We start from the raw sequence: 23,795 nt of genomic DNA on the forward strand, positions 1-23,795 counted from the left end.
ACCTCCTACTGTTCACTGGGACAGGTTTTGCCTACTATTTAATGGGAGTTTCCTTTGCTGGACTTGTCCCCACTGCATTTTGTCCTGGCCCCCTGTGCTGGATGTACAAGAGCAGCCACAGCCCTGCACCCCCCAGCTACTAGTTTCTCTGTGATACACAGCCCCCTCCCGGGCTGGCACAGCCCATCCCAAGCCCCCAGCAAGCGAGCACGAGTGCTGAAAGCTGAAACAGAAAGCTATATTTATTTGTAGGGTCCAGGGCAAGGCCAGAGCCCATGGCAGCAGCATTGCCCGCTAATGGCCCTGTACTACAGCCAGCTCCCCAATCAGGGGTGTTGCTGCCATCCCAAAGGTGACTACTGCCAACCAGTAGAGCCATCCTTGCTTCCCTGTCACTGCTCTGTCCCTCCAGCATGCTCCTGGCGGCCAGGTGCTGCACCCCCTACACTAGAGGGGCTGTTACAGAGTCCCCCACTAGGTCAACACCCACACAAGGCTTTGGTTGTCAAAACTGCACAGCCATTTTTTCTGCCAAGATTGAAAAAAGAGAAGCAGGAGCAATAGGAAGGTAGCAGGTGGGTGTTTCTGCCCCAGTTCTCTCACGCCCCTTAGCTCCATCATCCCTTTGCTCCTCCAGTCCCAGCTCTCCTGAGCCTTATTAGCAGGCAGCAAACTTCTGCTGGATTAGTTTGTACCTGAGGAGCTCCTGCTCAGAGACTGATGGCTGCAACCTCGCAGCAGCCTGCAGGAAGTCTTCCATGGTGAGTATGAGAACAGAGCTCTCTGTATCCAACCCTGTGTAAAAAAGAATGAAAAAAAGTTGAAAGCAAAGCGAGGGAGCAGAGCCTCCAGTCCTTTTTCCAGATAGAGAAGGGGAAAGAAAACTGCCTTTCTCCTCCCCACTGAGGCCATGCAAGGTGCAGACAATCACACATGGCGAAAGCTCCTGCTAGCAACCCACAGCCTTGCACTTAGAAACGGCCCAGAGCCATTGGGGCTCTTCCCTCCAAGCCCAACTCCTGCTATAGCAGTGCTAACTGCCCTCTGTCCTTGTGGTGGGCAACTCCAGCACAAGGGGTGAGGAGGGGCTGGGCTCCTACCCTCCTCGATCCATTCCACCTTGCGTTTGACAGCACACATCATGGCATCTGAGCACAGTGCGTAGATATCAGCTCCTGTCAGCTGAGCTGGGCACTCTTCTAGGATGCTGCTGAGGTTCACAGAAGGATCCAGTTTAAACCTGCCAAGAAATAAAACCACAGGTGCTGAGAGTCTGGGAGACAGGCAGCAGCCAGTGGCTGGGTAGGAGGGATCACAGGCCACAGAGTCACACCCCATGTTTAGCAACTTCTGGACTCTGCTCTTCGTGCTTCAGAAAAATCAAAGCGTTCTACTTGGTTGGTTGATTCTATGTTTTGTTGTGTTTTTTGTTGTTTTCTTTTTTAAACCAGTCATTCATTTCTTTGCAACAACCCCAGAGCAGTGTCCTCTCTACTGCCGAGTAGGATCAAAGGCGACTTGAGTTCTCACTCAGTGAAATGAAGTGCTCTACACACCTGTGAACAGCCTACAGCAAGGGCTGAATAACAACATTTAATTACAGACAACGCTAACCACTGAAACACCAAACCACCCCATCACAGTCATGCTGTAGACAGTGAGCCTCCTACAGCCCAGTGCTGGAGGGCATGGCTGCCAAGCCACACGGTGTGGAACCGTGCATACAGCCAGCCTACGCTGTCACTTCTTCCACCCCATTCTTCAAAGCAGAAGTGATCACAGCTATCCCTTGCACAAAGGCCCTGCAGAGGCAGATTCCCAGTTGCTCTGCTGCTCACCCAGCTGCTGGGGTGCACATTCACATTCAGATAGTGCAGCTTGCCTTTCTCCCTCCAGAAATACTCCTGAGCGAGCTCAGCTCCTGTTCTGCTTCTGGATTTACCTTAACCTCTCACCCTACCTCCTGATTGCCCAACAGTGACTCTGCAGCACTCAGACATGAGGCCAAGTTGGAGCACACTGCACATCAGCCCCAGGAAGGCTGCTACCCATTGGAAAGCAGTGGAAGGGTGCTGCAAGAGGACAGGGTCACTTACTTCCTGGTGACAGCACTCAGCACTTGCAGCTGTGATTCCCGGTCTTCATTTACGCCCACATAGACCAGCTTGTCAAATCTGTCAGCAGAGAGAAGAGACCATCAAGAACAGGCCACTGGTGGCAACTAAAATAGGGCCCTGGGGCAGCTGCTTTGGATGTCAAGTCCTTGGAAGATGGAAAGCTATCTGGGGATGAGGGGTGCAGACGATACGCTGGAGGTCAAGGCTACTCTTCAGAGGGACCTTGGCAAGGCAGAGAAATGGAATGATGGGAACCACATGGGTCCAACAAGGGTGGATGGTACGAAGTCCTGCCCCAGGACAGGCAAATCACAGCCATGAGGACAGGCTGGGAGGGAGCTCTCCAGATAAGGCCCTGGTGGGGCCACAGTCTAGCTCACCAATGGCCAAGGTGCTCGAGAGACCTACCCCAGAGCAAGGCAGGGTAGGATATGACACACCTGCCTGGCCGGAGCAGAGCTGAGTCCAGGAGGTCAGGCCTGTTGGTTGCTCCAATGACAAACACCTCTCTGCTGGAATGGAGGCCATCAAGTTCAGCCAGGAGCTGTGAGACAACTCTGCAAGGAGTGAGATAGGACACTCAGAACTAGGCAAATCATCACCATTACCACTGTATGTGCTTGTAACTTGCTGTTAGACAATGACAACACAGGCCAAACATAGGCAGGCATGCATGGCTCTAGATAAGGTTCTGCACTCAGATGTACCTGCTAATCCTAACTGTCCCTGCTATGTAGTATTGCCCAGCAAATTCAGCTGCAAGACCCATCAATCAGTGCTAGGGACACTCTAGCAAGCCCTGATGCTGCCATCCTATCCTCAGGGTAGCAAGCAGCACAGTGCAGATCCAGTTCTGCAACCGCAGGGCTTGTGATGGTTTGGCAACACAGTACTTCAGTGCTGCACAGACCTCCTGGCATAGGGATATCTCCACTGAGCTTTGGAATCACCTGGAACAATCAACAGGCACCATAATTGCTCCTTCCTAAGCCACTGGTGGATGCTAAGAGCAAATGGCATCACTGGAAAGCACTGCAGAACCCCCTCAGGAATGGAGGAAGAGATTGGATAAAGACTATAAGCCCAACAGAAGACCCCTGGGGGAAATTACTCTGTTTCTGGGTATCAACAAGCTGTACCTGCTTTGCTCCTAACAGAGGCAGCTGAAAAGTTTCCCACCTCAGGAAAATAGCAACTAATAAGACAGCAAAGCAGGGGTGTGAAGGATAACCTTGGAGAGGCCAAAGGGAACAGCTGGCAGCCACGGAAGCAGTTGGAGGAGGCACATTTTTAACCAGTGTTTGCACAATGAGCTTGGGCAATCAGGAATCTGCTGCAATGCAAACAGCAATGGCCAGAGAAAGGCCATGCAGAGTTGAAGGGAACAAGGAGAGAAAAAAAATGAGATAAAGAGTTGGGATGACCTCTGCCTAGCTGGGCCATCCCATGTACCCCCAGGCAGGCAGGGCATGCCTGCTTTCCCAAGAACAGGCTGTGCTCACTCACCTGTCCATGACACCTCCTGAATCTCCACTCCGCCCACGATTTGGGGCCAGAGAATCCAGTTCATCAAAGAAGATAATGCAGGGAGCAGCTGCCCTGGCTCTGGCAAACACTGGGAGGAGACAGAACACACAAGGTGAGAAAGACTCAGAAAAGCTGTCACCAGCAGAGATCTGCAGATGGAAGTCAGCTGCCCACTGCTGCACCACCACCTTTGCTCCTGTCTGAGCGGTCCCAAAGCTCAGCTGTGTCTGTGAGGGGCTGCTTCCCCATCAGGAACACCAAAGACAGACTGGAAGGAGCAGAGTGCGTAAGAGGGGCAACTGCAGTGAGGCAGGGAACTGACATGGTATAGCAGACAATGGATTTATACCCTTGCTGGCAGCTGTGAATGGGAGTCTGGAGAAACAGTTCAAGCACTCCCTCCTCCCCTCCACCACCACAGAACAGATCCTCTTGCCACATGAGGACTGGGATGCTTCTGCTCACCATTACGCACGTTCTCCTCGCTTTGTCCAACATACATGTTGATGAGCTCTGGCCCTTTCACACTGTGGAGGAGGAGGAGAAAAGGGAACAGGTTAGAGCATCCCATAGACTGCCAGGAGAAAGTCCTATTGCAAGACCCCCACTCTTCACCTAAGGAATGTCATGGTGCATGTGGTCGCCACAGCTTTTGCTAACAAGGTCTTTCCCGTCCCAGGAGGTCCATACAGCAGCAGACCAGAGCGGCGCAGACCCAGTGACAGCAGTTCCGGGTGCTCCAGGGGCAACTGGATAGTGTCCAGGATCTCCTTCTTCACCTCATGGAGCCCACCAACGTCCTGCCAGGACACGGAGGGGATCTGCACGAGAGTCAAGTCCCTGTCAGCAGTTCTTTCTGAGCTTGCTTGTTTAGCTCTAGCTCCAATGGGTTATTAGTCATCATTTGCTACGCAGCAAAACAGCCGCACACCACACTGCCCAACTATCCCTTATGTGAGATCCCCCATCCTCTCTTGAGTGTTGCAACAGTGAAACCAAGCCACACATCTCCACAAACAACCTGCAGGCTTCTCTGATTCTCCACTGCACCTCCTACTGCCCATGAGCGAAATAAAAAACAGTAATAGTGTCTGCCTGCAACCTTGAGGGGAGAACTCTACTGCAGACACACAGTTAGGAACATGAGGGAGGTAAAAATACATAAATAAATAAATGAAAAAGGAAACCTGAACCTAGCAACTGTGTGCTACTTGTGTCCAGGGCACCTTGTCCCCCAGGATGGTCAGACTGAGCAAGGGCTTCACTAGAGTGACAAAACCTGGGCTACTAGAACCTCTGTCACATAAAGGATGGTGTGAAGTAGAATCATCCTAGAGGACACTGTGCAGAAAACTACATGCTTTTGAAGGGGGAAATACAGGAACAAACTCCATAGATGCTTACAAGTAATAGCCAAGGATGCGGTGATTCCTTGCAAGTACACAAGGGATCATTGCAACAAGAGGAAAGACAGCAAACCTGAGATGGGTGACATGTCACTTCTGTTATTTTATGCTGAGTAAAGCGATCTTGGAGGAGAATGCTGCTCAAAAGCTTTAGAAATAGCCAGAATGCCACAGCCTGTGGGACAGATCTCCAGAGTCAGAGCAGCTCTCCTGGGAACATGCAGGGAAAGCAAAGCCCCAGAACACTTCCCCCCAGCTGCTGGCTGGGTGCTGAACAGGTGTCAGCACAAACAGCAGGGTTAAAAATAGCCAAAGCAAAATTCTTTGCCCCTTGGCCAATTCGACACTCCTTCTTCTGCTACTTGAGATGACATTATCATGCTACTATTCCAGCTGCCCAACAACTCCCCCAAAAAAAAAAAAAAAAAAAAAAAAAAAAAAAAATCAGGACAGGCAAGATAAGGATTTCTAGAAGAAAATCTTTGAAGCAAAAGGTCACAGGCCCTCTTTCCCCACTGCAGATGAGCAGAACAGTTGTCTTCTCCCCTACATTCTTGCTTATGCTGTTTCCCTAGGAAAAGCTCTACAGATACAAGTGCTGGAAAATGGCAGCAAGGTTGTTTTCAAAAAAATACATCATAACTCTAGGACATATTGCAGATGCTGCTAGCAACTGAAGTTTGAAGTTTGTTTTTTTTTCTTGGAGGCTCGAGTTGACGTTCCTTCAACTGCAAACAAATGTGCAAATAACCAGTAGAAGTAAGCCTAGAATTGAAAATTATGCATGTTGAAGTCTGCTAATGGGCTTTTTGAACCACAGCCAACTACTAAGAAATTGTTAAGAGACTGTAAAATGCAAACAAAATTAGCTCCCATTCACACAGCTCACTGCTGAGCAGAGTCTAAGGTAATTATTTGTCTTACAGTGAACTTGGCAAACACTCCTCAAAGCTGAGCTCATTTAATTCATTCGTTTATTAGGTACTGAACAGTCCTGGAGTAGCTTCCAAACGACGACACCAGCAAGGTGATACCCTGCTTGGCCATGACTGCAAATGGGCAGCTGGGGAAGGTGCCTGAAAAACTGCTCTGAGGCAGCATTTCAAGTCCTGTACTGAGTCCAGTGATTTTAATCTGACAGCGCGGAGATGAGGCTCTGATCATTTTGCTTGGTCCCAATACCACACTGCCCAGCAGAAATGGCCAACATAAATGCTATTTCCTTGATCCTGAGCCAGAGGCAGACCATGCTCCCCCCTGAGAAGTTCACTCAGCTGATTCTCTCTCACACTTCATGTCCCTTTCCCTGAATAATCCCCCACTTTCAAACTGCCTGGCTGTCAGAAAATCCAGTTTGAGCTGTGGCCAAGGTCACAGACCAAGTTTAAAGGTTCTTGAGCATGTAGGGAAACTCCATCTCCAGCTTGTGTCATGTCCTCTCTGCTCCTATAATGGCAGGTGGCTTCAGCCTCAACAAGGCAGTCAGCCCTCTGCTTACCTTTATCTCTTGAAAGGCTGAGCTACACAGCCTGGCATCCCTACTGTATTAGTTGATGAAGCAGTCTCCAATTACATCTGCAAGAGCTTCCCTGGCCAAATTCAAAACCAGTAAGGTCAAAAACCCAGCTGAACTTTTTCCCATGGCTGGGGGAATATGTGGAATGAGACAGCAGGAGGCAATGTGGTTGGGCATGTGCCAGCCTGCTGAGGTCTGTGAGAGGTATCTTGAGCCACAGAGCTTTAGAAAAACAATCCCACTTCTAGGATCCTACCTTTGGGGCTCCCACTGCCTGTGAATGGGCATCATGTAGCTGGTCCAGTGCAACATTGAAATCCTCCTCGAGTACTGGGAAGCCAGCAGTGCAAAAATCTCTCTCCACTTCCTCACTCAGTCCACCTGGAAAACTGGCAAGGAAAGAGAAGGGGAGAGTTCACGCACTCCCCACTCCACAGCTGTCAGGCTCACTGCATCCCCACCCTCCCTGCCTCCTGCCAAACTGCCTGTGCTACCTCAAGGCCTGGATGCGGGTACAAGCAGCCCGGCTGCTGTGGGACAGCAAGGCACAGAAATCTCCCAGCACAAAACCCTGTGAATGTGGAAACAAACAGCATCAGTTCAATCGCTGAATGCAGCTCCAGCCAGGCTATAAAAGGGGCAAGATTCCTTGCAGAGCTGTTCTTTGAGTTTCTGTGCTCTGTTTAAAGTCTCTAGTTTGCTTTGATGTTGCGTGTTGTGGTTTTTTTTCCACTGTCTTCTAGCAGAGCTAGCACATCTGCAAAAAGCGTAGAGACCTTAGGCACTAGAAATTACGTTAGAGCTGAGGTGTGAGGAACAGGGTTTCCCACTGAAGACAGTGACTGTGCTGTTGGAACTGCCCCTTTTCTACACGGCCAGACACAGGAGGTTGGCCCAGCACTCCCGACCTGCCACATCACAAGCCCACCCTGCTCCACGCACCACTGTGGTTTCACTCACTGCAGTCCTGCGGGCCAGCTTGGCTAGGCTCACTTCTTTGCCCAGAGGAAGACTGGCAGTCAGCGTGCTCAGCATCGCCCTCCTCTGGTCTTCTGAAAGAGCCTCAATTTTCACCTCGTGAAGGAAAGCAGTCTGCACGTCTGTAGGAACATCCTGGGACTTGCAGGTTGTGCCAATCACCAGGACAGGGTGGCTGCTGAGAAAGGGGAACAGCTCTGTGGAAAACTCTCTCCCCGCATTGCCATCACCCACATCAAATCACTCTCCAATGGTCACAACAAACATGCCAGCTTTTCTTATCTGAACAAAGGCAGAAACCAGCCCAGCTTCAGATAATAAGGCCTCCTGGCTCCTCCAGCCACTGACACCACTGAGTTGGAAGAGCAAGCCCTCAGTGAAGTGAACAAACCAAGTCGAGGAAAGTCTTCACTAGATTAAAATCAAAACTGAATGTGGTAGCAACAAAAAAATCCTTTATGCAACAGTGACTGCTGACCTAGGAACAGCAGAAGTAATGAATCATCTTGGTGCACAGACCATAAGGTCCTTACCTCAGTGCTGGGTCTCTGTCCAGAAGAAGCTGCCTCAGAGTAGCGATGACCCTGGCGTCCTCTCCTAGCCTGTCCCGATCTCTGCCAAGCACCTCTATGTCTTTCAGTAGAAGCACACAGGGACGATACTGCTGGGCCTGCGCAAAGGCCATCTGTATTTTCTCCTCTGTAGCTGCACTGGTGTCACCACACAAACTAACACAATCAACCTGCAAGACATACAACACACAGCCTGCAGGGGCAGCAACACAGACTGCCGGGGAACAGAGGGAGATGCTCACTGCTGCAAAATGTTCCATAGACAATTGACAGATGAAAGGGGATCTAAAAGGACTCCTGCTTATTGACAGGTTAGGATCATCTGGCATGGAAAAAGAGCAGCGTCGTGCTTTTCTGCAAAGGAAGAAAAGGCTCTTGTCTGAAAGAGCTGAGGCCAAGGGACTGGAAAAGTCAACAAAATACATAGATGTCAGGGCTCAGGCAATCTAAGTTGTCAAAAAGGCCAAGTAAGGTGTTTCAGAACAAAGAGCAGAGGGGAAAGCTCAGGAAATTACTCAATCCAGTGCCACACAAACTCTAAGTGCAAGAGGAAGGTAGAAGGTTAAGAGGGGGAAAAAAAAGAAGTTATGGATGATTAGAAGCCCAGACCAGTTGTTTACTGGCAAACACTGGATGAGTCCTGCAAAAAAGAGAGACAAGCTTCAAACAATAGCTTGAGTACTGCTAGAAACACGCACTGCTGCCCCTTGGTGCTGAGAGGTCGCACCAGGGAAAGGCAAATCATCTCTGGGAAAGCCTCTGCTCTGTGCACTACAGAAATGTAGAAACTGGAACAGGAGAACTAGATGAACAGCATGTACCCCTGGATTTCAGTAGTGTTAGCCTTTAAATGAGGCACACAAAGTCAAAACCCAAGCTATAATCAGATATGTGTCTTGCACATCCCGCTAGAAGCTGAGACCACTTACCAGGGTGTGGCAGTGCCACAGCACACCCAAACATAGCCTGCCTCCCGTTAGTTTCACTTGTCAGCCTCAGGCCTCGTCCTAGCACAGACAGAAAATCAAACACTTTCCACTCTCTTGAGTGCAAGATCTTGTAAATGTCTATCAAATTCATCCTTAAGTTCTTTATTTCTCCAGCCGAAGAGTCTCTTCAGCTTTTCACTACACAGAAACTGCTCTAGGCTGATCCTCCTCGTTGACCTCCTCTGGATTTTTCCAATTCACCTCTACATTCTTGATATGCAGAGACTACAACGGTGGATGATATTTGATTCATAGCAACAGATTTCCACAGAAGCAGCATCTACTCTCCAGTTTGCTTCCTAAAGTATGATCTGAAGCCAAAGTCTTCAGGGAGCCATTGATTAAAATAAATAAATAAATAAATAAATTCTTTATCCTGACTGGTGGGAGTGTAATGCTATAATGTGATGGAAAGTACAGCAACAATAGCAGCAAATGAGGACAAGCCCAAATGCAGCAGCCACGGATGCAGAAATGAAGGAAAAAAAGCTGCTTACCTGTGAAAGACCTCTGATAAACAGGGATCTCCAGCAAGATACCCTTGCCTCCAGTGCCAACCATTAAATGAGATCAGGAGCATTGCATACATCTGAGCTTCCCTGCATTGGCCCTGCCTTCCCACCAGGTGCTCAATCACTGGTTCAGGCCGTGACTTAGCATTTCCACTACAAAGGAGTCAGAAATTCATTGTTTTTCATGTTCAGCTACCTACAGTGATTTTTATCTGCTGTTTTGCTACTGAGTCATCTTGCCCCACTAAAGCTCTCCTCTAGGCCAAGGAGCCTGTCCTTCTTCCTCTTCCACTTAATAATTTGGTTACGAACAAACCATCATGTCACAGTTCACCTTCTTTTCCCAGGTCATTTCTGAATATGCTCCCAGTCCAGACAGCTGCAGAGGTACACTGTTGACTGTGATGACTCACCAGCTACCCCCATCCTGTCCCAAATCTTTAACCTGCACTATCAATACCAGGATCTACTCACTACCACTCAGTATCCCCCAGAACCTTTTCAAAATCCAAGTAGACTGTATCAATCAAGTTACCTTCACCACATGCTTGGTGTAACACCTTTAAGAAACTGTGAAGGTTTACAGGACAGGAACTTGCAGTAACTATATGGAAACTTTAACAGTTCCTCGGAGTCATGCTCCTCTTTGCCAACTCCATCCTCCACTCTAACCTGCTACAGCTTACTGCTCTTTGAAGGATGCCTCTTGTTTTCCAGTGACAGTCATATCCCTGCTTCCCTGTTCTGTCTTCAGATTACTTTTTTCAAGGCCATCCCTATGTGATCACTGCAGTAGCCTCATTTTATGTTAGAGTGTCTCTCATTCACCTCCATAGCAGATGTGAGAACTTTGTTATTCTCCACAGTTCTCTTTTTCTAAAGATATATAATTTTGATGTTCCCCTTCCTAAATCCAAGCAGACTAATGGAAGATTCTGGGGCTTTTTGCTCTTAGAAGGGAGAATAGCGAATGGGAACACAGTTACATTGCAGCTTTTTTCAAAGCAGGGACATTTTGAAGCAGATTTTAGGACAATATCCCGTTACATTCTGCTGCCATGACCTGACAGATGGCAGCAGAGGGGCAGTCTGACACAATGATGTCTGACATGGAAGTATGTCTGGGGCAAAGTGGAACTGAATTTCTCAATGCGGATAAAATGGCACCCACTGACATTCACTGACGCTCACTGAACGTTTATGGAGACCAAACAGTGTATGGGAGCATAGTGAAGTGGTGGGTGGTGCGTGCCAGCAGTGGTGACAATGATGTGAAAGACAAAGCCAAATTCTGGACAGTGGTGCACAGCTGTCACAGCACAAATGAAGAGCATCTTCATCAGCTCATCCACGTGAATTGATGGATTACGACAGGGAACTGCATGTGGAGCTGAATATCAACTTCAATGCACTAGAAATGATGGTGGCAACATAGGAATATCACAAAGTTTGCACCAGGTGGGCACAATGAATACTCACACAGGAACAGAAACAACACTGTGTATACTGTGGAAAGTGAAAGTGTTATTTCTGCATTGAACATTGAAAAGGGCAGTTGACCTAAAGAATTAAGCTGTAACATATCCTTAGAAATTGCTGATGTGGAAAGTAAGAATACCATATACATATTAGTAACATATTTTAGAAACATAGTTCCCAATTTACCTAACAAATTCTTTCTCACTAAGCTGCAATAGATTTTAAATGTTCTAAACAATGTGGGTATAGTATTCTGAACTAGGAAACATATTGTAAGGTTGTCCATTAGACTGGCAGAAGCGAAATACATTTAACAAACTTTCAAAGGAGTCAGGGCCTTTAGACAAAGCAGAACTGTCCCACTTTGTGGGAATGTTAGGATGCCATATACAGGCTCCAAGATACTCCCCTCCATCCTCCTTCTGAGCTTATCTCTATGCAAGGACAGACAGATGACCAGAACAATGACCCAGTGTAAAAGGGTGTCAAATCTGCTTTATCAGAGAAACCATCCTAGAAAATTATTTGGATATTTCCAATAATATGTTTGTCAGAACCTACTGAAACAATGAGGCTGAAGGTGACAGTTTCCTGAATCATATCATTAGTGTGGTGAAACATGGATGTTGACTCTACGAACCAGAGTCAAAAGAGCAGTCCACAGAGTGGCAACATATGAACTGCCCGCCCATTGAAGAAAAAGTTCAAGACACTGCCCCAGGAGCTAAGGTCACGTGCAGTGTCTTTTTTGATAGGAAAGTGATGATCCTCTTGAGTTTCCTGGAACCTGGATGAACCATTGACTCTGACCACCACATCGTGACACTGACTAAGCTGAAGGCTCGGACTTCAGAGCCAGGCCAGAGAAGACGACAACCTTTCTCTTCCAACACAATAATGCCAGGCCCCGTTCTAGTTTGAAGACCATGGAGTACACTACTCATCTGGCTGGATTGTCCTATTACAACCACTGTATGATCCAGATTCGGTACCTTCTGAGTTCCATCTGTTTGGGCCAATGAAAGATAAACTGTGTGGGGAACATTTTCCTAGCAATGATGCCCTCATAGTAGCTGTGAAACAGGTCACCTCTGCTGGTACAAATTTTCACAAGTGTGGCATGCAAACTCTTGTTCATCACTGCTGAAAATGCATACAATGGTAATCATGGTGACTATGCTGAAAAATAGTGTTTGTAGCTGAGAATCTGCTCAACCAAATGGTGTTACTGTGCTCTTTGTATTTGTTTTAATTTCCATGGAAATAAATAGGATACATTACTTTCAGAATGGCCTATGTAGTATCAATTCAATAATCTATCCAATGAAATGAAATCTACAACTGTGTAACATCACAGCTGTAAAGTAAGTTATACTGACCGAAATAACAGTTATTAAAGAAAGGTATAAAGGCAACCTCTGCAACACAAGACCTCAAAATTACTGATTCCTGAGCACTGGAAGGTACACACCAGGGAAAACAACTCCTGGCGCTTGGTCTATTTTTATATATTCTTCCTAATCATCTGTTTCTGGTTTGCCCATCAACAGTCCTAACCTGTGCCAGAGTGAGCTACTGAGCTCAGCAAACTTTGACTCCTTTTGTCTGCATGCATGCATGGGAGCAGTTTCTGAATGGGCTCATGTCACAGTTGCCAGCTTTTTGGTACTGCTATCTTAAAGAACGTTTCTGAAATTCTTCCAATGTGGTAAACCCTCTCATCAACCGCTCGCAGGATGAAGTACCTTGAAGAGGTGGAGGTTGAGGCAGCTGCACACAGCTCTGACAGCCATCGCTTTCCCACTGCCACTTGGTCCTGAGAGGAGAACGCTGCCAGCCCCATTCAGCGCTGCTGCCCTGTAACAGAAATTCAAGACCAGAGCTATAATCAGATGTGTGTCTTGCCCATCCTGCTAGAACCTGAGACCCAAGGTCCCAGCTCTCCTGAGGTTTGCTAGGAGGAGTTCTAACTCACTGACTGGTCAGGTAAGGCCGAAGAGCATCACAGAGCTCCTTCACAACATCAGAAAGTCCAGCAGGAGATAAACTGCTCCAGAACTCATGGCTGGTATAGGCTGGGGCAGACGGGACAGCACTGTTTGTTGAACCCACCTATGAGAAAATCAGCACTTTGTAGAACATCTGTTGAGAAAAGACAATGACCAACTGACAGTCTGTCTTGAAATGCCATTTCTCAAGAGCAGGAAATGCAAGCCTCCACAGGCATATCTGTCGTGGATTGAGCAACCTCAGGCTCAGATCTTCTGGACAATCACCCTGCTCTCTGAAATCTTACCAGATACAGAGAGGTGTTTTGGGTGTCTGCCAGGTAACCCTCGGACTGCATGCCTTCCACCGTGCCTAATACCTTCCTCACTTTGAAGTAAAGCTCCGGCCACCTAAAGGAAAACCAAACGTTGGGTCAACATCTTGAAGGCAGGAAATCTAAGCACACAATGGAAGGTTTGTGCCTCCTGGGGTTCTGCCTCCATCCAAAAAAATAATGCCTAAAATATTCATCATAAGGTTATATTCCTAAGTTTTAAAATATATCATGGAACTGAACAGTGTTCAACACATCTTGCAAATCCTGCATGAACAGTTCCATTTTCCACCCTTCCTCCCCTTTGTTCTTTTCCCGCTGGACTCTCTCTCAACTCTTCCCTCCATAAGCAAGCTAAGGGAGGCTGTGCTCTTAGCTGCAACCGTCCCCAACCCAACAATGTTTCCCTCTCCCTCTAAAATAACAGGCAGATAAACTCCTAGCTGGCAACCCTGTCTATGGCAGGGGATTGGAACTCAATGATCTTTAAGGTCCCCTCCAACTCAAGCCAATCTATGATTCTACGGACTCCAAGAACAGAAGAGAACAGAACCCATTGTCTTGTTTCAAGAAGGAGGAGAAAAGCACCTTTTCTCTTTTTGTATCCGTATAACAGAACCAGTTCATTGGCACTTACCTAAGGAGTTTGTCTGCATTTCCATCTAAAAACTCAGCACACCCAAATGTTGGGACACAGAGGACATCTCCCTCCTGGACCAGCCTACAAAAACACAGCAACAACAAAAAAAAAAAACAAGAGCTTCACTAGTGAGAAATGGTAAATTCTTCTCGTGCATCCACTCCATACCACACGCTTCTACAGAAAGTAATATAGCAGTTAACACCAATTCAGTCCTTTCTGTATTCTGAAACCGGGAATACCGAAGGATGGGATGCATGGGATGAAAGCAGGCGCAACCAGAGGGGGCGCGCAATGGAGAGCGCTGTGTGGAAGTGCGGCCTGGGTGAACTTATGGGGAGATGAATCACGGCATCATGGAACATCCCAACGGAAGGGCCCACCACAACCACAGCGTCCGGCTCCCGTCTCCGCACCGCACCGCCCACCGCCTAAAAAGCGTCCAGCCGCGGCTCACCGGGGCGTCTGGAAGTGCCGGTAGAGCAGGCGGTCGTACACGCCACGGGTGCAGTAGGCAGGCGAGCAGATCATCTCGACGTGCAGCTCCGCGGCGAAGGGCGGCACGGGCAACAAGGAGCGGCTGCCCTTTCCTTCCGCAGCCCCGGGCACCCCGTCGTACCTCTGCGGGGGGACGAGGCACGCCGTGAGCCGCCCGCCCCGCGCCCGCCGACCCCCACCCCTCGCAGGGGCTCACCCGTAGGCAGACGTGCGTCCCGCCGCCGGGCTCGCAGCCCAGGTTGAAGGCGAGGGCGGGCGCCAGCAGGGCGGCACCGTCCGGGGGCCGGCGGCGGGCGGCCCGCGGGTAGTCCCAGGCGGGCGGGCGGGCGAGCAGCGCGGCCAGGTGCGGCCGGGCCGCCCCCTCGGCGCTCACTCGCACCCACTCTCCCTGGAAGAGCCCCAGCGCCAGCAGCCCGCGCCGGCTCACCCACACCTCGGCCCCTCCGCCTCCCGCCCCGCCGCAGGGGGGCGCCGCGCGCAGCCGAGGCCCCTCCGCACGCCCGCGCCCGGCGGCAAAACGAGAGACGAGAGGCGGCGCGGCGGGGCGCCGGCAGGGGGCGCCGCCCCCGGGAACAGGAGCGGACCCGGCCTCGGCCTCGCGCGGCGGCGGGGCGGCGAGCGCGACGCGCGTGCCGTTGCCTAGCAACCCCTGCAGCGCCGGCCGCGCCTCCAGCACCAGAGGGCCCGGCCCCGGGCCCGGCCCCGGCAAGGCCTCGCCGCGCCGCGCCAGCACCGCGCCGCCCGCCGGCCTCCCCGCCCGCCCCGCCGCCGCCGCCCCCAGCAGCACCCAGGCCAGCGGCGGCGGGCGGCGCACCGGCCACACGGCCACCCGGCGGCCCGCCGCCAGCCCCAGGCGGCGCAGCAGCGTCCCGCGCAGCCACAGCTCGGCACCTCTCCGCCCGCCCGCCTCCAGCGCCACGGCGCTCAGCAGCACGGCCTGCGCCCCGACGCGCCCCGCCGGCCGCACCGCCAGCACCAGCCCGCCGCCGCGGCCGCGCAGAGCCGCGCAGAGCGGCGGCGGAGCCAGCAGCAGCGCCGTCACCGGCACCAGCTCCGCCGGCGGCGCGTCCAGCGGCCGCAGCACCGCCACCGCCATGGAGGCCGCCCCGACACCATCGAGAGGGCGGCGCGCAGGCGCGGAGGGCCCCCTCGCGGCCATAGAGTAGCGCCGCCGGGTAGTGTAGAGAGGCCGCCACGCCGCCCTGCGGGCTGGAGGTCCCGTGATCGGGAGTCGCTCGCCCCGGGCAGCCGCCCAGGGGACCTCATTGAAACCTTCCAGTACTTCAGGAGTGCTTATAAACAGGAGAGGGACTGACTTTCTACGCGGTCTGATAGTGACAGGACAATGGGAATGTCTTTAGACTAAGAAAGAAGAGATTTAAGTTAGATATAAGGAAGAAATTCCTCTCTGTGAGGCGGTGAGGCTCTGGCACAGCTGCCCATAGAAGCTGTAGATGCCCCATCCCTGGAGGTGTTCCTCCAGGTTGGATGGGGCCCTGGGCAGCCTGAGCTGGGGGGGCAGCCCTGCCCATGGCTGGGGTTGGAACTGGGTGGGCTTTGAGGTCCCTTCCAGCCCAAACCATTACGTGCCTTTATGAAATGTGCCTCGGGCCAGCAGGCCTCCCTATGAACCACCTCTCACAGCACAGAAAGCTGGGAGCCCTTCCAGCAGAGCTCTGCATCCCACACATGGGGACAGGGCCATGGTGTTTCCCCACTGCAGTAGCCGGATACTTGTGGCTCACAGCACTGTGTCCAGTGTGAGGCAGAGAGCCAGGCCATCTGCACGCAGGCAAGGCAGGAAAAAAAAAGGATCGCAAGCATCTAGTGCCAGAGTGGCACGGCCCAAATAAAGGGTTTGCAGATGCTGCTCAGGCAGGATTAGGCCTCCAATGTGCTAAGTCTCGGCTCTCACAGAGCCTAATTGCTGCTGCAATAAGCCCTGCTGCTGGTCCTTTCATGAACTGATCTCCCCCACTCCATCATATGTGTGTTTTTTTTTTCTGTTTGTTTGTTTGGTTTTTTTCCTGCAAAGCTTGTATTTGCCATGCATATGTTCCCTCCCACTCCTCAGCAGGGCCTGACCGAGTGGAGGGAGGGAAAAACAGGAAATCTGCAGATGCCGCTTTTATTAGAATCATGGCTTAAGTTGGAAAGGACCTTAAAGATCATTATTTCTCTGCTCTTCCCAGCCAGCCATTCCCCTGTGCACTCCTGGCCCTCCATACTGCACCGAGTGTGCAAGGAGCATCCTGGCAGCAGGGACAGGTGACACCATCATGACACGACTGTGCTCACACCGAGCTGCATCAGGAAATTTTCCAAATTGGGATTACTCAGATTGTAATAAAACCTTCTGATAATTTTCAGTTAGGTTTTGGCCAGCAGAGAAAGCTGGAAGTGTTCCAGGAGAGCTGTCATAGTGCACGTCTGGGCCAACTTGACATGGCAGTGAGGAGGACCAGTTGCAGCTCGAGTCTGAGCACCTAAATGGCCACAACACCCTTGCATGTGGCTGCAGATGATCAGGGGCTGCCGGTACCATCCTGCTCAGCACATCTGCCAGGGAGGCTGAGGTGCACCCCCCAGGTGCCTCCACCATCCATTCACCCAACCCAAAGCAAGCTCCTTATGTTTAACCACAAGGGACACAGAGCCCAACTTTGCACCTTCCTGTGCATTGGGAATTTCTGGATGGGCATGGGTCTTTGACGAGCAACATAGGCATGTAGAGTCTGCTGAATTGGAACTCAGCTTGGGGGAAAACACATGAGGGCTTTGCTCTGCTTCCCTGGGTAACTGCACAGCCTCAGGGGGGTGACCAACTCACACAGACATGGGTCTGTGCAGGATCTTCTCAAAGCTGGCAACTACAGTGACGTCCACCAAAGTAAAACTGAAAAATCACCAATGAGGAGCATGAAAACAAAAGATATGCCACAATTTTACTTAAGATGTGTAATAAATAAATGGTGGACAAAACAGGAACAGCCACATTCAAAAATCCAGATCACTAAAGTGCTTGTAAGACATAAATATAGGACGACCAAGAAACAGCTCTGACATTACACTATTTACAGACAATTACAAAGTATTCTCTTACGTCAGTTCCCAAGACTGTTCAATTGTTCCAGGGTGCTATGGCTTGGTTTTCTGTTCTATTATGCATAGTACGGAAGATAACATTCAAGAGTGTACAAAATCATTGCATAAGCAAAAATGTTTTTACCCCCTTCTCCTAAACATGAGTTAAGGAAGCTACACAGTGTAAATCCAGTGGTAAGGCTGCATTGGCAGGCCAGATCCTCAGGAGGTATAAAGTGGTCTAGTTACACCTGCCTGAGGATGGACCCTACCATGTTTAAAAGCCCTGCTGCTCCTTGAGGTGGAAGAATCACGTGCCTGAAGCAGAGGGAACCACCACATGGGTGCTGTGCAGGGATGGAAGTGCTCAGAGAAGGCATCCATGACCCGCACTATCTCTGCACCTGGGTATCAGAGCGGTTCCCATGTCACTCCTGCTGTTTGTGCTGTTGGATAGCCCGGGACACATCCCAGAGGAGAAGGGGGGCTCTTCCTGAGCAGCCATCTGTGCCGCCCAAAGGATGGTCCTGTTTTCACACTGCTTTCGGCTGTATTGGAACACATCTCCCACGCTCCACCCTGGCTTCACCTGTGCTCTGCTGACAAGTGAGGGAACAGGGTCGGGAGGAAGGTTTCCAGTTTTAAAATGCCCTGAATTCAGATAGAAGTTCAATTATTTCAGAAAAATATAGAGATATATCAATAAACCAATAAATATTCTGATCTCCCCAGAAAGCTGTGAGCTCTAGCCTCTTCCGGAGCTGCCCAAGCTCAGTGGTCCCTGTCCTTCTCCGTGGTGGGCTCCCCATTGACGCACTGCCTCAGTACGCTTCTCTTCTCCTGCTTGGCTGTCCTGGAGAGGTCGATGGCTGTGTCTTCAGGATCTTTCGCAGGGCCAAGCTTTTCGGAGCTCCTCTGGGAACTGGCCTGCTTCCCTTGAAGTTCCTCTCCATCCTGCTCTGCTTGCCAGCCATCTGTCGGCTTCTCCTGGCTCTCTGCCTTCCTGCTCACCTCCATGGACTTCTTGTGCATGCCTTGCAGAGGGGGAAGAGCAAACCAAAGGAGACGGTTGCTTATTTCTGCCTGAGACTGCTCAGTGTCGGAGGGGAGCATGCTGCTCTGCCTTCCTGCTGCCTAGCTCAGTTCACACTTACATCCTGAGGAAAACTCATGCCACAATCCCCAGCCCAGACCCTGCAGCCTGCAACACTGAGGATGGTTTGCAGCAGGATCAATCTGTACATTTCCCTCCCACTCAGCAGGAAAGACATGCAAGGAGAGAGGTGTTGTGACAGCCCAGTCTTCAAGTGTCACCTCCATGCGGGACACCAGGGTCAGAATGGCTTGGGTCAGAAGGGACCTTAAAGATCACTTGGTTCCAACCCCCCCGCCGTGTACAGGGACCAACTCCAACAGTTCCAGATTCTTGTTACACCGGAGCCCCAGGGTAGCTCTGACATAGCACTAACACTGCCATCAGCTGCAGCTCCCACCAGCCCCGCTCTTGCCTGAGGCTCACCCAGCAGCCACGGGGCGCAGGATCCCACCAGCCCACTCTTGGCGGAGTTGATGATGGACTCAGGCAGAGGGATGGAGTGCCGCACCATGGCTCCGTACAGGCCGTACTCAGCCATCACGCTGCTCCGGCCCCAGCACTTCTCCCGCTTCCGCCACTTGGCTCTTCGGTTCTGAAACCAAACCTTCAGGGGTCACAGCCAGGAGAGCACGGAGGGGTGGGATGGGGAGGAGATGGGCGTTTGAGCCGTGGTGGAGCGTGCCCGGGGGTGACCATGGGGTTGGGGGGCACGCAGGGTTGGCAGTAGGAGGGTGGCCAGGGCAGAGCCACAGAGGGGAATTTGGGGAAGGCACATGTGGGTGTCAGTGAGGGAGGAGAGGAAGGGGGGGAGAGGGAGCAGATGTTACACGAGGCTGATCCTGACCTATGGAAGTGTCCCCAGCCTGAGTCACCGAGGGCAGCCCCTGCATGCCACCCACCTGCAGAGCCCATTTGCGTATGCAGAAAAAGGGGTCCACGACACACTCACGGATGATGGCAGAGGATGCTCAAGTCCCTCTCCCCATCTCCTTCTTGCACTTAAAGCCTCGGCGGTGTTGATGCAACCTAAGCATCGCCCAAACCCCCACCCCAATGAGCTGCTCCGCAACAAGGCAGGATTGGGCCATAAAGTGTCTCCTCAAGAGCTGTGTGAGCAAGCCAGGAAGCAGCCTGCACCTCCTGCACTGCTCCAAGCTCCTGCCCAAACAGCAGGGCACTGCGTCCCTTGGTCTGCACTTCTGCTCGGAGCCCCGAGCAATGCAATCATAGAATCACAGAATGGTTGGATTGGAAGGGACCTTAAAGCCCATCCTGTTCCATCTCCCTGCCCCTGTGTGCAGGGCTGTCATCCACCAGATCAGCCCCCCAGTGCCACCACCTCCCTGCCGCCCGCACTCTCTTGCCCTACGGCGGAGCATAGCCGGTGCCAGCGGCCCCCCGGGCAGCGAGGAGCCGCCTACCTGGATGCGATCCTCGGGCAGCTCCGTTTTCACCGCCAGCATCTCCCTAGCGTAGACGTCGGGGTAGTGAGCTTCGTTGAACGCCTTCTCCAGCTCCTCCAGCTGATGGGCCGTGAACACCGTCCTGCGGAGAGCGGACAGCGTCCTGAGACGGGGTCCGGGCGAGCAGGGCATAGAATCAACCCCTCCCACCTCCCCCAGCTTGGATGCCCTGCTCCTCCCGGGCACACCCACGGGGACGCACGGGGGTGGCCGGCGGTCACCTGTGCCGCCGCTTCTTCCTCTTGATCTGCGAAGCCGGCATCTTCAACTCGCTGGCGTCCCCGGACAGGCTCTCCTCATCTGGCGGCAGCATGGGGAAGGAGGGGGGGGGGGGACGACAGTCACATCCCATCCCGCCAAGGGCTCCCCGCGGTGCCACCACCCCCAGGGGACCCAAGGGCGCCGCGGGCGAGGGACGGCGGCTCACCGGAGGCACTCTCCTTGTGGCGGCGGGCGGCGGGCGGCGGCCCGGGGGCACCCGGGCGGGGACCGCGGGCGGGCAGCAGCGGCAGCGGGGCGGGCAGCAGGCAGGGAGCTCCGGGTCCCGCCAAGCCGCACAGCAGCCCCAGCCCCAGTCCCAGCGCCCCGCCGCTCTCGTAGCCGCCGGCGGGCCCGGGAGCGGCCCCGGGGGGGGGCTGCAGCTCGGCCTCCAGCCCCAGCAGGTCGGTGATGGCGAAGCCCTTGGCCCGCAGCCCCGCTCCTCCCGGGCGCGCCGACCGCTCGGGGAGGGCGCTGCGAACCGACGCCGGGCCCGGGGCCGCCGCCACCGCGACGGGAAGCGGCACCGGCACCGCCGCGCGGCCCCCCGACGGCTCCGCCCGGCCCGGCATCGCCGCCGCCTGGCCCGGCCCGGAGCGGGCACCGCCGCCCGCCGCCCCTTTTATCGGCTCGCCGCCGGGCCCGGCCCCAATCGCGGCCCGGGGCGGCGGGGGAGCGCTCCCAATCCCCGGATTAGCGGCCCTCGGGCCCCGAGCCCCTCCCTCGGGCCCCCCCGCGCGGCCCCTCCCCGCGGTCCCCTCGGGTCCCCCCTCGGGACCCTCCCCTCCGCCCTCCCCGTCCGCGGTCGCCTGAGTGCCCCCCCGGCCGCGGGCCCCACATCCTAGACGGGGCACCCTCCCCCCCGCCTCCCACATGCCCCGTCCGTTTCGGGCAGGACCTTCTCCTCGCCCCCCGGGGCCGCCTGGCATCCTCCCTCCTTTTGGCTCCCAGAGTCTGGCACCTGGGCTGCAATTTTATTTTATTTTATTTTTCTCCCTTCCCTTCATCTGTTTATGGAACCGATTTACAACCGGCTTACACGGGCCGCCTGATCCCGGCCTTCCCGCTGGACGGTCAGATTAACCGAGGGTCCTTCTGATAAAGATAATTACAAGGGGACTCCGCATTAACTTTGCATTATTAAAGAAAGACCCAAATCTCTCCTCGCAAGCTGTTCCCGGGATTAGCAGAACAATAACTTTCATTTAGGATAATTGCCGTGCCCGGCGCTGGGGGCCGTCGGGGGGAGGGGGTGGGGGGGGACAACCGACCGCACTTCACACCCCCGACGGGAGGTGGCGGGTGGGGGGCGACGCGCCCCCGAAGCCACAGTGCGGGATGCTGGGATGCTCGGGGCTGCCCGTGCCCAGGGATGGGCACCGCGACGTCCCCCCGACGTCCCCTCGGGCACCTTCGATGCCCCCGAGCGCGTTTGCCGCAGGTTTGCTGGAAGGGGCGACTTTCACTGCCGGGCGGGGAGGATCTGCCGCAGTAATTAGAAGCCCTAATCCGGCCACCACCCACAACAAATTTCCTGTCCGAGCCGATCTTAGTAGATAAACCCCTAATTTTTGACGTTGTCCCAGAATCAGCTTGATTTCAGCAGTTTAACGTGAAGGCTGAGCTGTTGGGAGAGATGATGAAGCCTTAAATATGCATATGGCCCAGTCATTTGGAAAGTTTGGGGATAAAGCGAGTATAATTGCTCCTAATCAGTTTATGAAACATAAAAGCCCGAACCCAAGAGAAAGCCGATAGACGCAGAAATGGAAATAGCGATTAAATCTCCGCGTGCCAGCGCCGTGGCCTGGATATGGGGCAGTGCCATGGGATGCCCAATGTGTCAGGACGTGGGAGGTGTGGGGTTGGGTAGGGGGATACGGAGCTCCTCTATCGGGGTGGAGAGGGGCATCTCTGAGGGGCATTTCCCCCATCCTATGGACAATAAATCAGTTAAAGGATATCTCGATATACGCTCATCAGATAGGATTATCTGGGATTAGACTAATCAGTAAATGTTTCTCTGCTCATTATTTTCCAGGGAAGATTTTCAGCTGATTCTCCGATGCTGAAAGATTATTAATCGCTTAAAGAGCAGAACATCAAACATCGCTCTTGTTCTAATTTCCCCACAGTGCCCACCCCCCCTTCTCCCACATGTGCCAGCCAGAGCGGGAGCCCCGGCATCCGACCTCATGCCCCATGCCCTGCACCCCCTTGGCACAGCCCTGCTGGGATGGATGCCCGGGGCTAGAACCCCGGGGTGAGCCCTGCCAAGGCCCTGTGGGATTACAGATGTGTGTTTGGCGAGCCCTGAGCCAGCAGCTGGGAGGCCCTGGAGTTCCCTATTTGCAGTGATGTGAAGGAGAACCTTGGAAGGATGCGCATTCGTCGTGGGTTCACCTTTTGTAAAGATGAGGGAGGCAGGGGAATGAAGGAGGAGATATGGAAGGGACAGAGTTAGGGGATTTGTAATGGGATAAGGCAGCTTTCACCTTCCTGCTTCAGATATGAATTAGGTCAATAATAAAGGACAGCCCAAACCCTCTGACTGTTTGTGACTGCGGGGGGTGGAAGAGTCTCCTGTGCCCATGGACAGCATCACTGGTCCCCAGTGCTCCATGGCACAGCCCTGCACTGCTCCTGATGGGGTAAAGGAACAGGGACACGCTCAGATTGGCAAGGAGAGGAATCTGGAGGGCAGGTGTCTGCATCAGTAAACTCAGGCAGAAGGAAAAAGGGTTTTCCTCCAACTCCCCCATGTTCTGCTGTGGAAGCAATGGCCAAATAGTCTCCATTTTGGGGCGATGGATTCATGGAGACAGGTGGCATGGCCACATCTGGCCGTGCCCTCCGCCTGCCGTGCCAGAGTGCAGCAAGTGGAGCTCCTACCACACATGCCCCGGAGACATCCTCACTAATTCCTCTGCACAGCTTTCTGTCTTAAGATATTTGCCTTTGATTAAAAGCAGAAGAGCAGTCACGGTTTAAGTGGAGTTTAAGAGCAATGTGCCGACACGCAGGGCTCTCACATCTGGAGTGCTGCAGATTTAATCAAAGTGCTGGGAAGTGCCGCACGCAGACAGCTGTCACAGCAGCCTGGAGCCGATCTCCTAATTAATTCCTAGCCAAACACGGGGCAAACAAATGACCATCCAGGTGCTACACCTACAGCCACGGCTGGAGGTGTGATGGGCATGTGGTCAGCGAGTAGAGCTGGGAAGCTGTGCCTTGGTGGTACCTAGTGCCCGTCCACTTGTTTCCATGGGAGCGGCGTCCTACAAAACATGAGCAACAGCAAAACCTGGCGGATCCAGGCTGGGTGCTCCCTCACAGC

At 52.9% G+C, this 23,795-nt stretch overlaps 2 protein-coding genes across 8 annotated transcripts; both read right to left on the reverse strand.

Moving 5' to 3' along the window:
* Positions 1-217: 217 nt before the first annotated feature.
* Positions 218-15,713, reverse strand: PEX6 (peroxisomal biogenesis factor 6). Of its 7 annotated transcripts, none has more exons than XM_085219058.1 (17): positions 14,754-15,712; positions 14,517-14,680; positions 14,057-14,140; positions 13,393-13,495; positions 13,072-13,208; positions 12,842-12,953; positions 8,078-8,286; positions 7,527-7,719; positions 7,061-7,137; positions 6,823-6,955; positions 4,260-4,465; positions 4,110-4,171; positions 3,624-3,732; positions 2,558-2,674; positions 2,097-2,174; positions 1,101-1,240; positions 218-795 (listed from the first exon to the last, which is right to left on the reverse strand). In XM_085219058.1, exons 1-17 carry the CDS (start codon positions 15,651-15,653, stop codon positions 659-661), a joined length of 2,961 nt encoding a protein of 986 aa, XP_085075184.1. In that variant the 5' UTR covers positions 15,654-15,712; the 3' UTR covers positions 218-658. The 7 variants fall into 7 exon arrangements, 5 of the variants coding, with proteins under 5 accessions (XP_085075184.1, XP_085075182.1, XP_085075183.1 ...); XM_085219056.1 differs by having other exon boundaries at positions 7,509-7,719; XM_085219057.1 differs by having other exon boundaries at positions 7,527-7,722.
* Positions 15,714-17,534: 1,821 nt separating this feature from the next.
* VSX1 (visual system homeobox 1) lies at positions 17,535-21,239 on the reverse strand. Its single transcript, XM_085219067.1, has 5 exons — positions 20,628-21,239; positions 20,422-20,500; positions 20,159-20,282; positions 19,161-19,329; positions 17,535-18,675 (listed from the first exon to the last, which is right to left on the reverse strand). Exons 1-5 carry the CDS (start codon positions 21,028-21,030, stop codon positions 18,413-18,415), a joined length of 1,038 nt encoding a protein of 345 aa, XP_085075193.1. The 5' UTR covers positions 21,031-21,239; the 3' UTR covers positions 17,535-18,412.
* Between the last annotated feature and the right edge of the window lie 2,556 nt (positions 21,240-23,795).

The sequence above is a fragment of the Meleagris gallopavo genome, chromosome 2, assembly GCF_905368555.1.
Source record: "Meleagris gallopavo chromosome 2, MGAL_WU_HG_1.1, whole genome shotgun sequence".
Lineage (NCBI taxonomy): Eukaryota > Metazoa > Chordata > Aves > Galliformes > Phasianidae > Meleagris > Meleagris gallopavo.

What these genes read in the sequence shown, in the direction of transcription:
- VSX1 (XM_085219067.1), bottom strand. Translation starts at nt 21,030, where the DNA reads ATGCCGGGCCGGGCGGAGCCGTCGGGGGGCCGCGCGGCGGTGCCGGTG. An exon ending in CCACAAGGAGAGTGCCTCCG is followed by an intron (nt 20,501 to 20,627) that starts GTGAGCCGCCGT and finishes TGCTGCCGCCAG; the next exon opens with ATGAGGAGAGCCTGTCCGGG. An exon ending in CTGCGCCCCGTGGCTGCTGG is followed by an intron (nt 18,676 to 19,160) that starts GTGAGCCTCAGG and finishes CCCCTCTGCAAG; the next exon opens with GCATGCACAAGAAGTCCATG.
- PEX6 (XM_085219055.1), bottom strand. Translation starts at nt 15,653, where the DNA reads ATGGCGGTGGCGGTGCTGCGGCCGCTGGACGCGCCGCCGGCGGAGCTG. An exon ending in GACAGAGACCCAGCACTGAG is followed by an intron (nt 7,723 to 8,077) that starts GTAAGGACCTTA and finishes CCCCTTTCTCAG; the next exon opens with CAGCCACCCTGTCCTGGTGA. An exon ending in CAGTGAGTGAAACCACAGTG is followed by an intron (nt 7,138 to 7,508) that starts GTGCGTGGAGCA and finishes CCACATTCACAG; the next exon opens with GGTTTTGTGCTGGGAGATTT.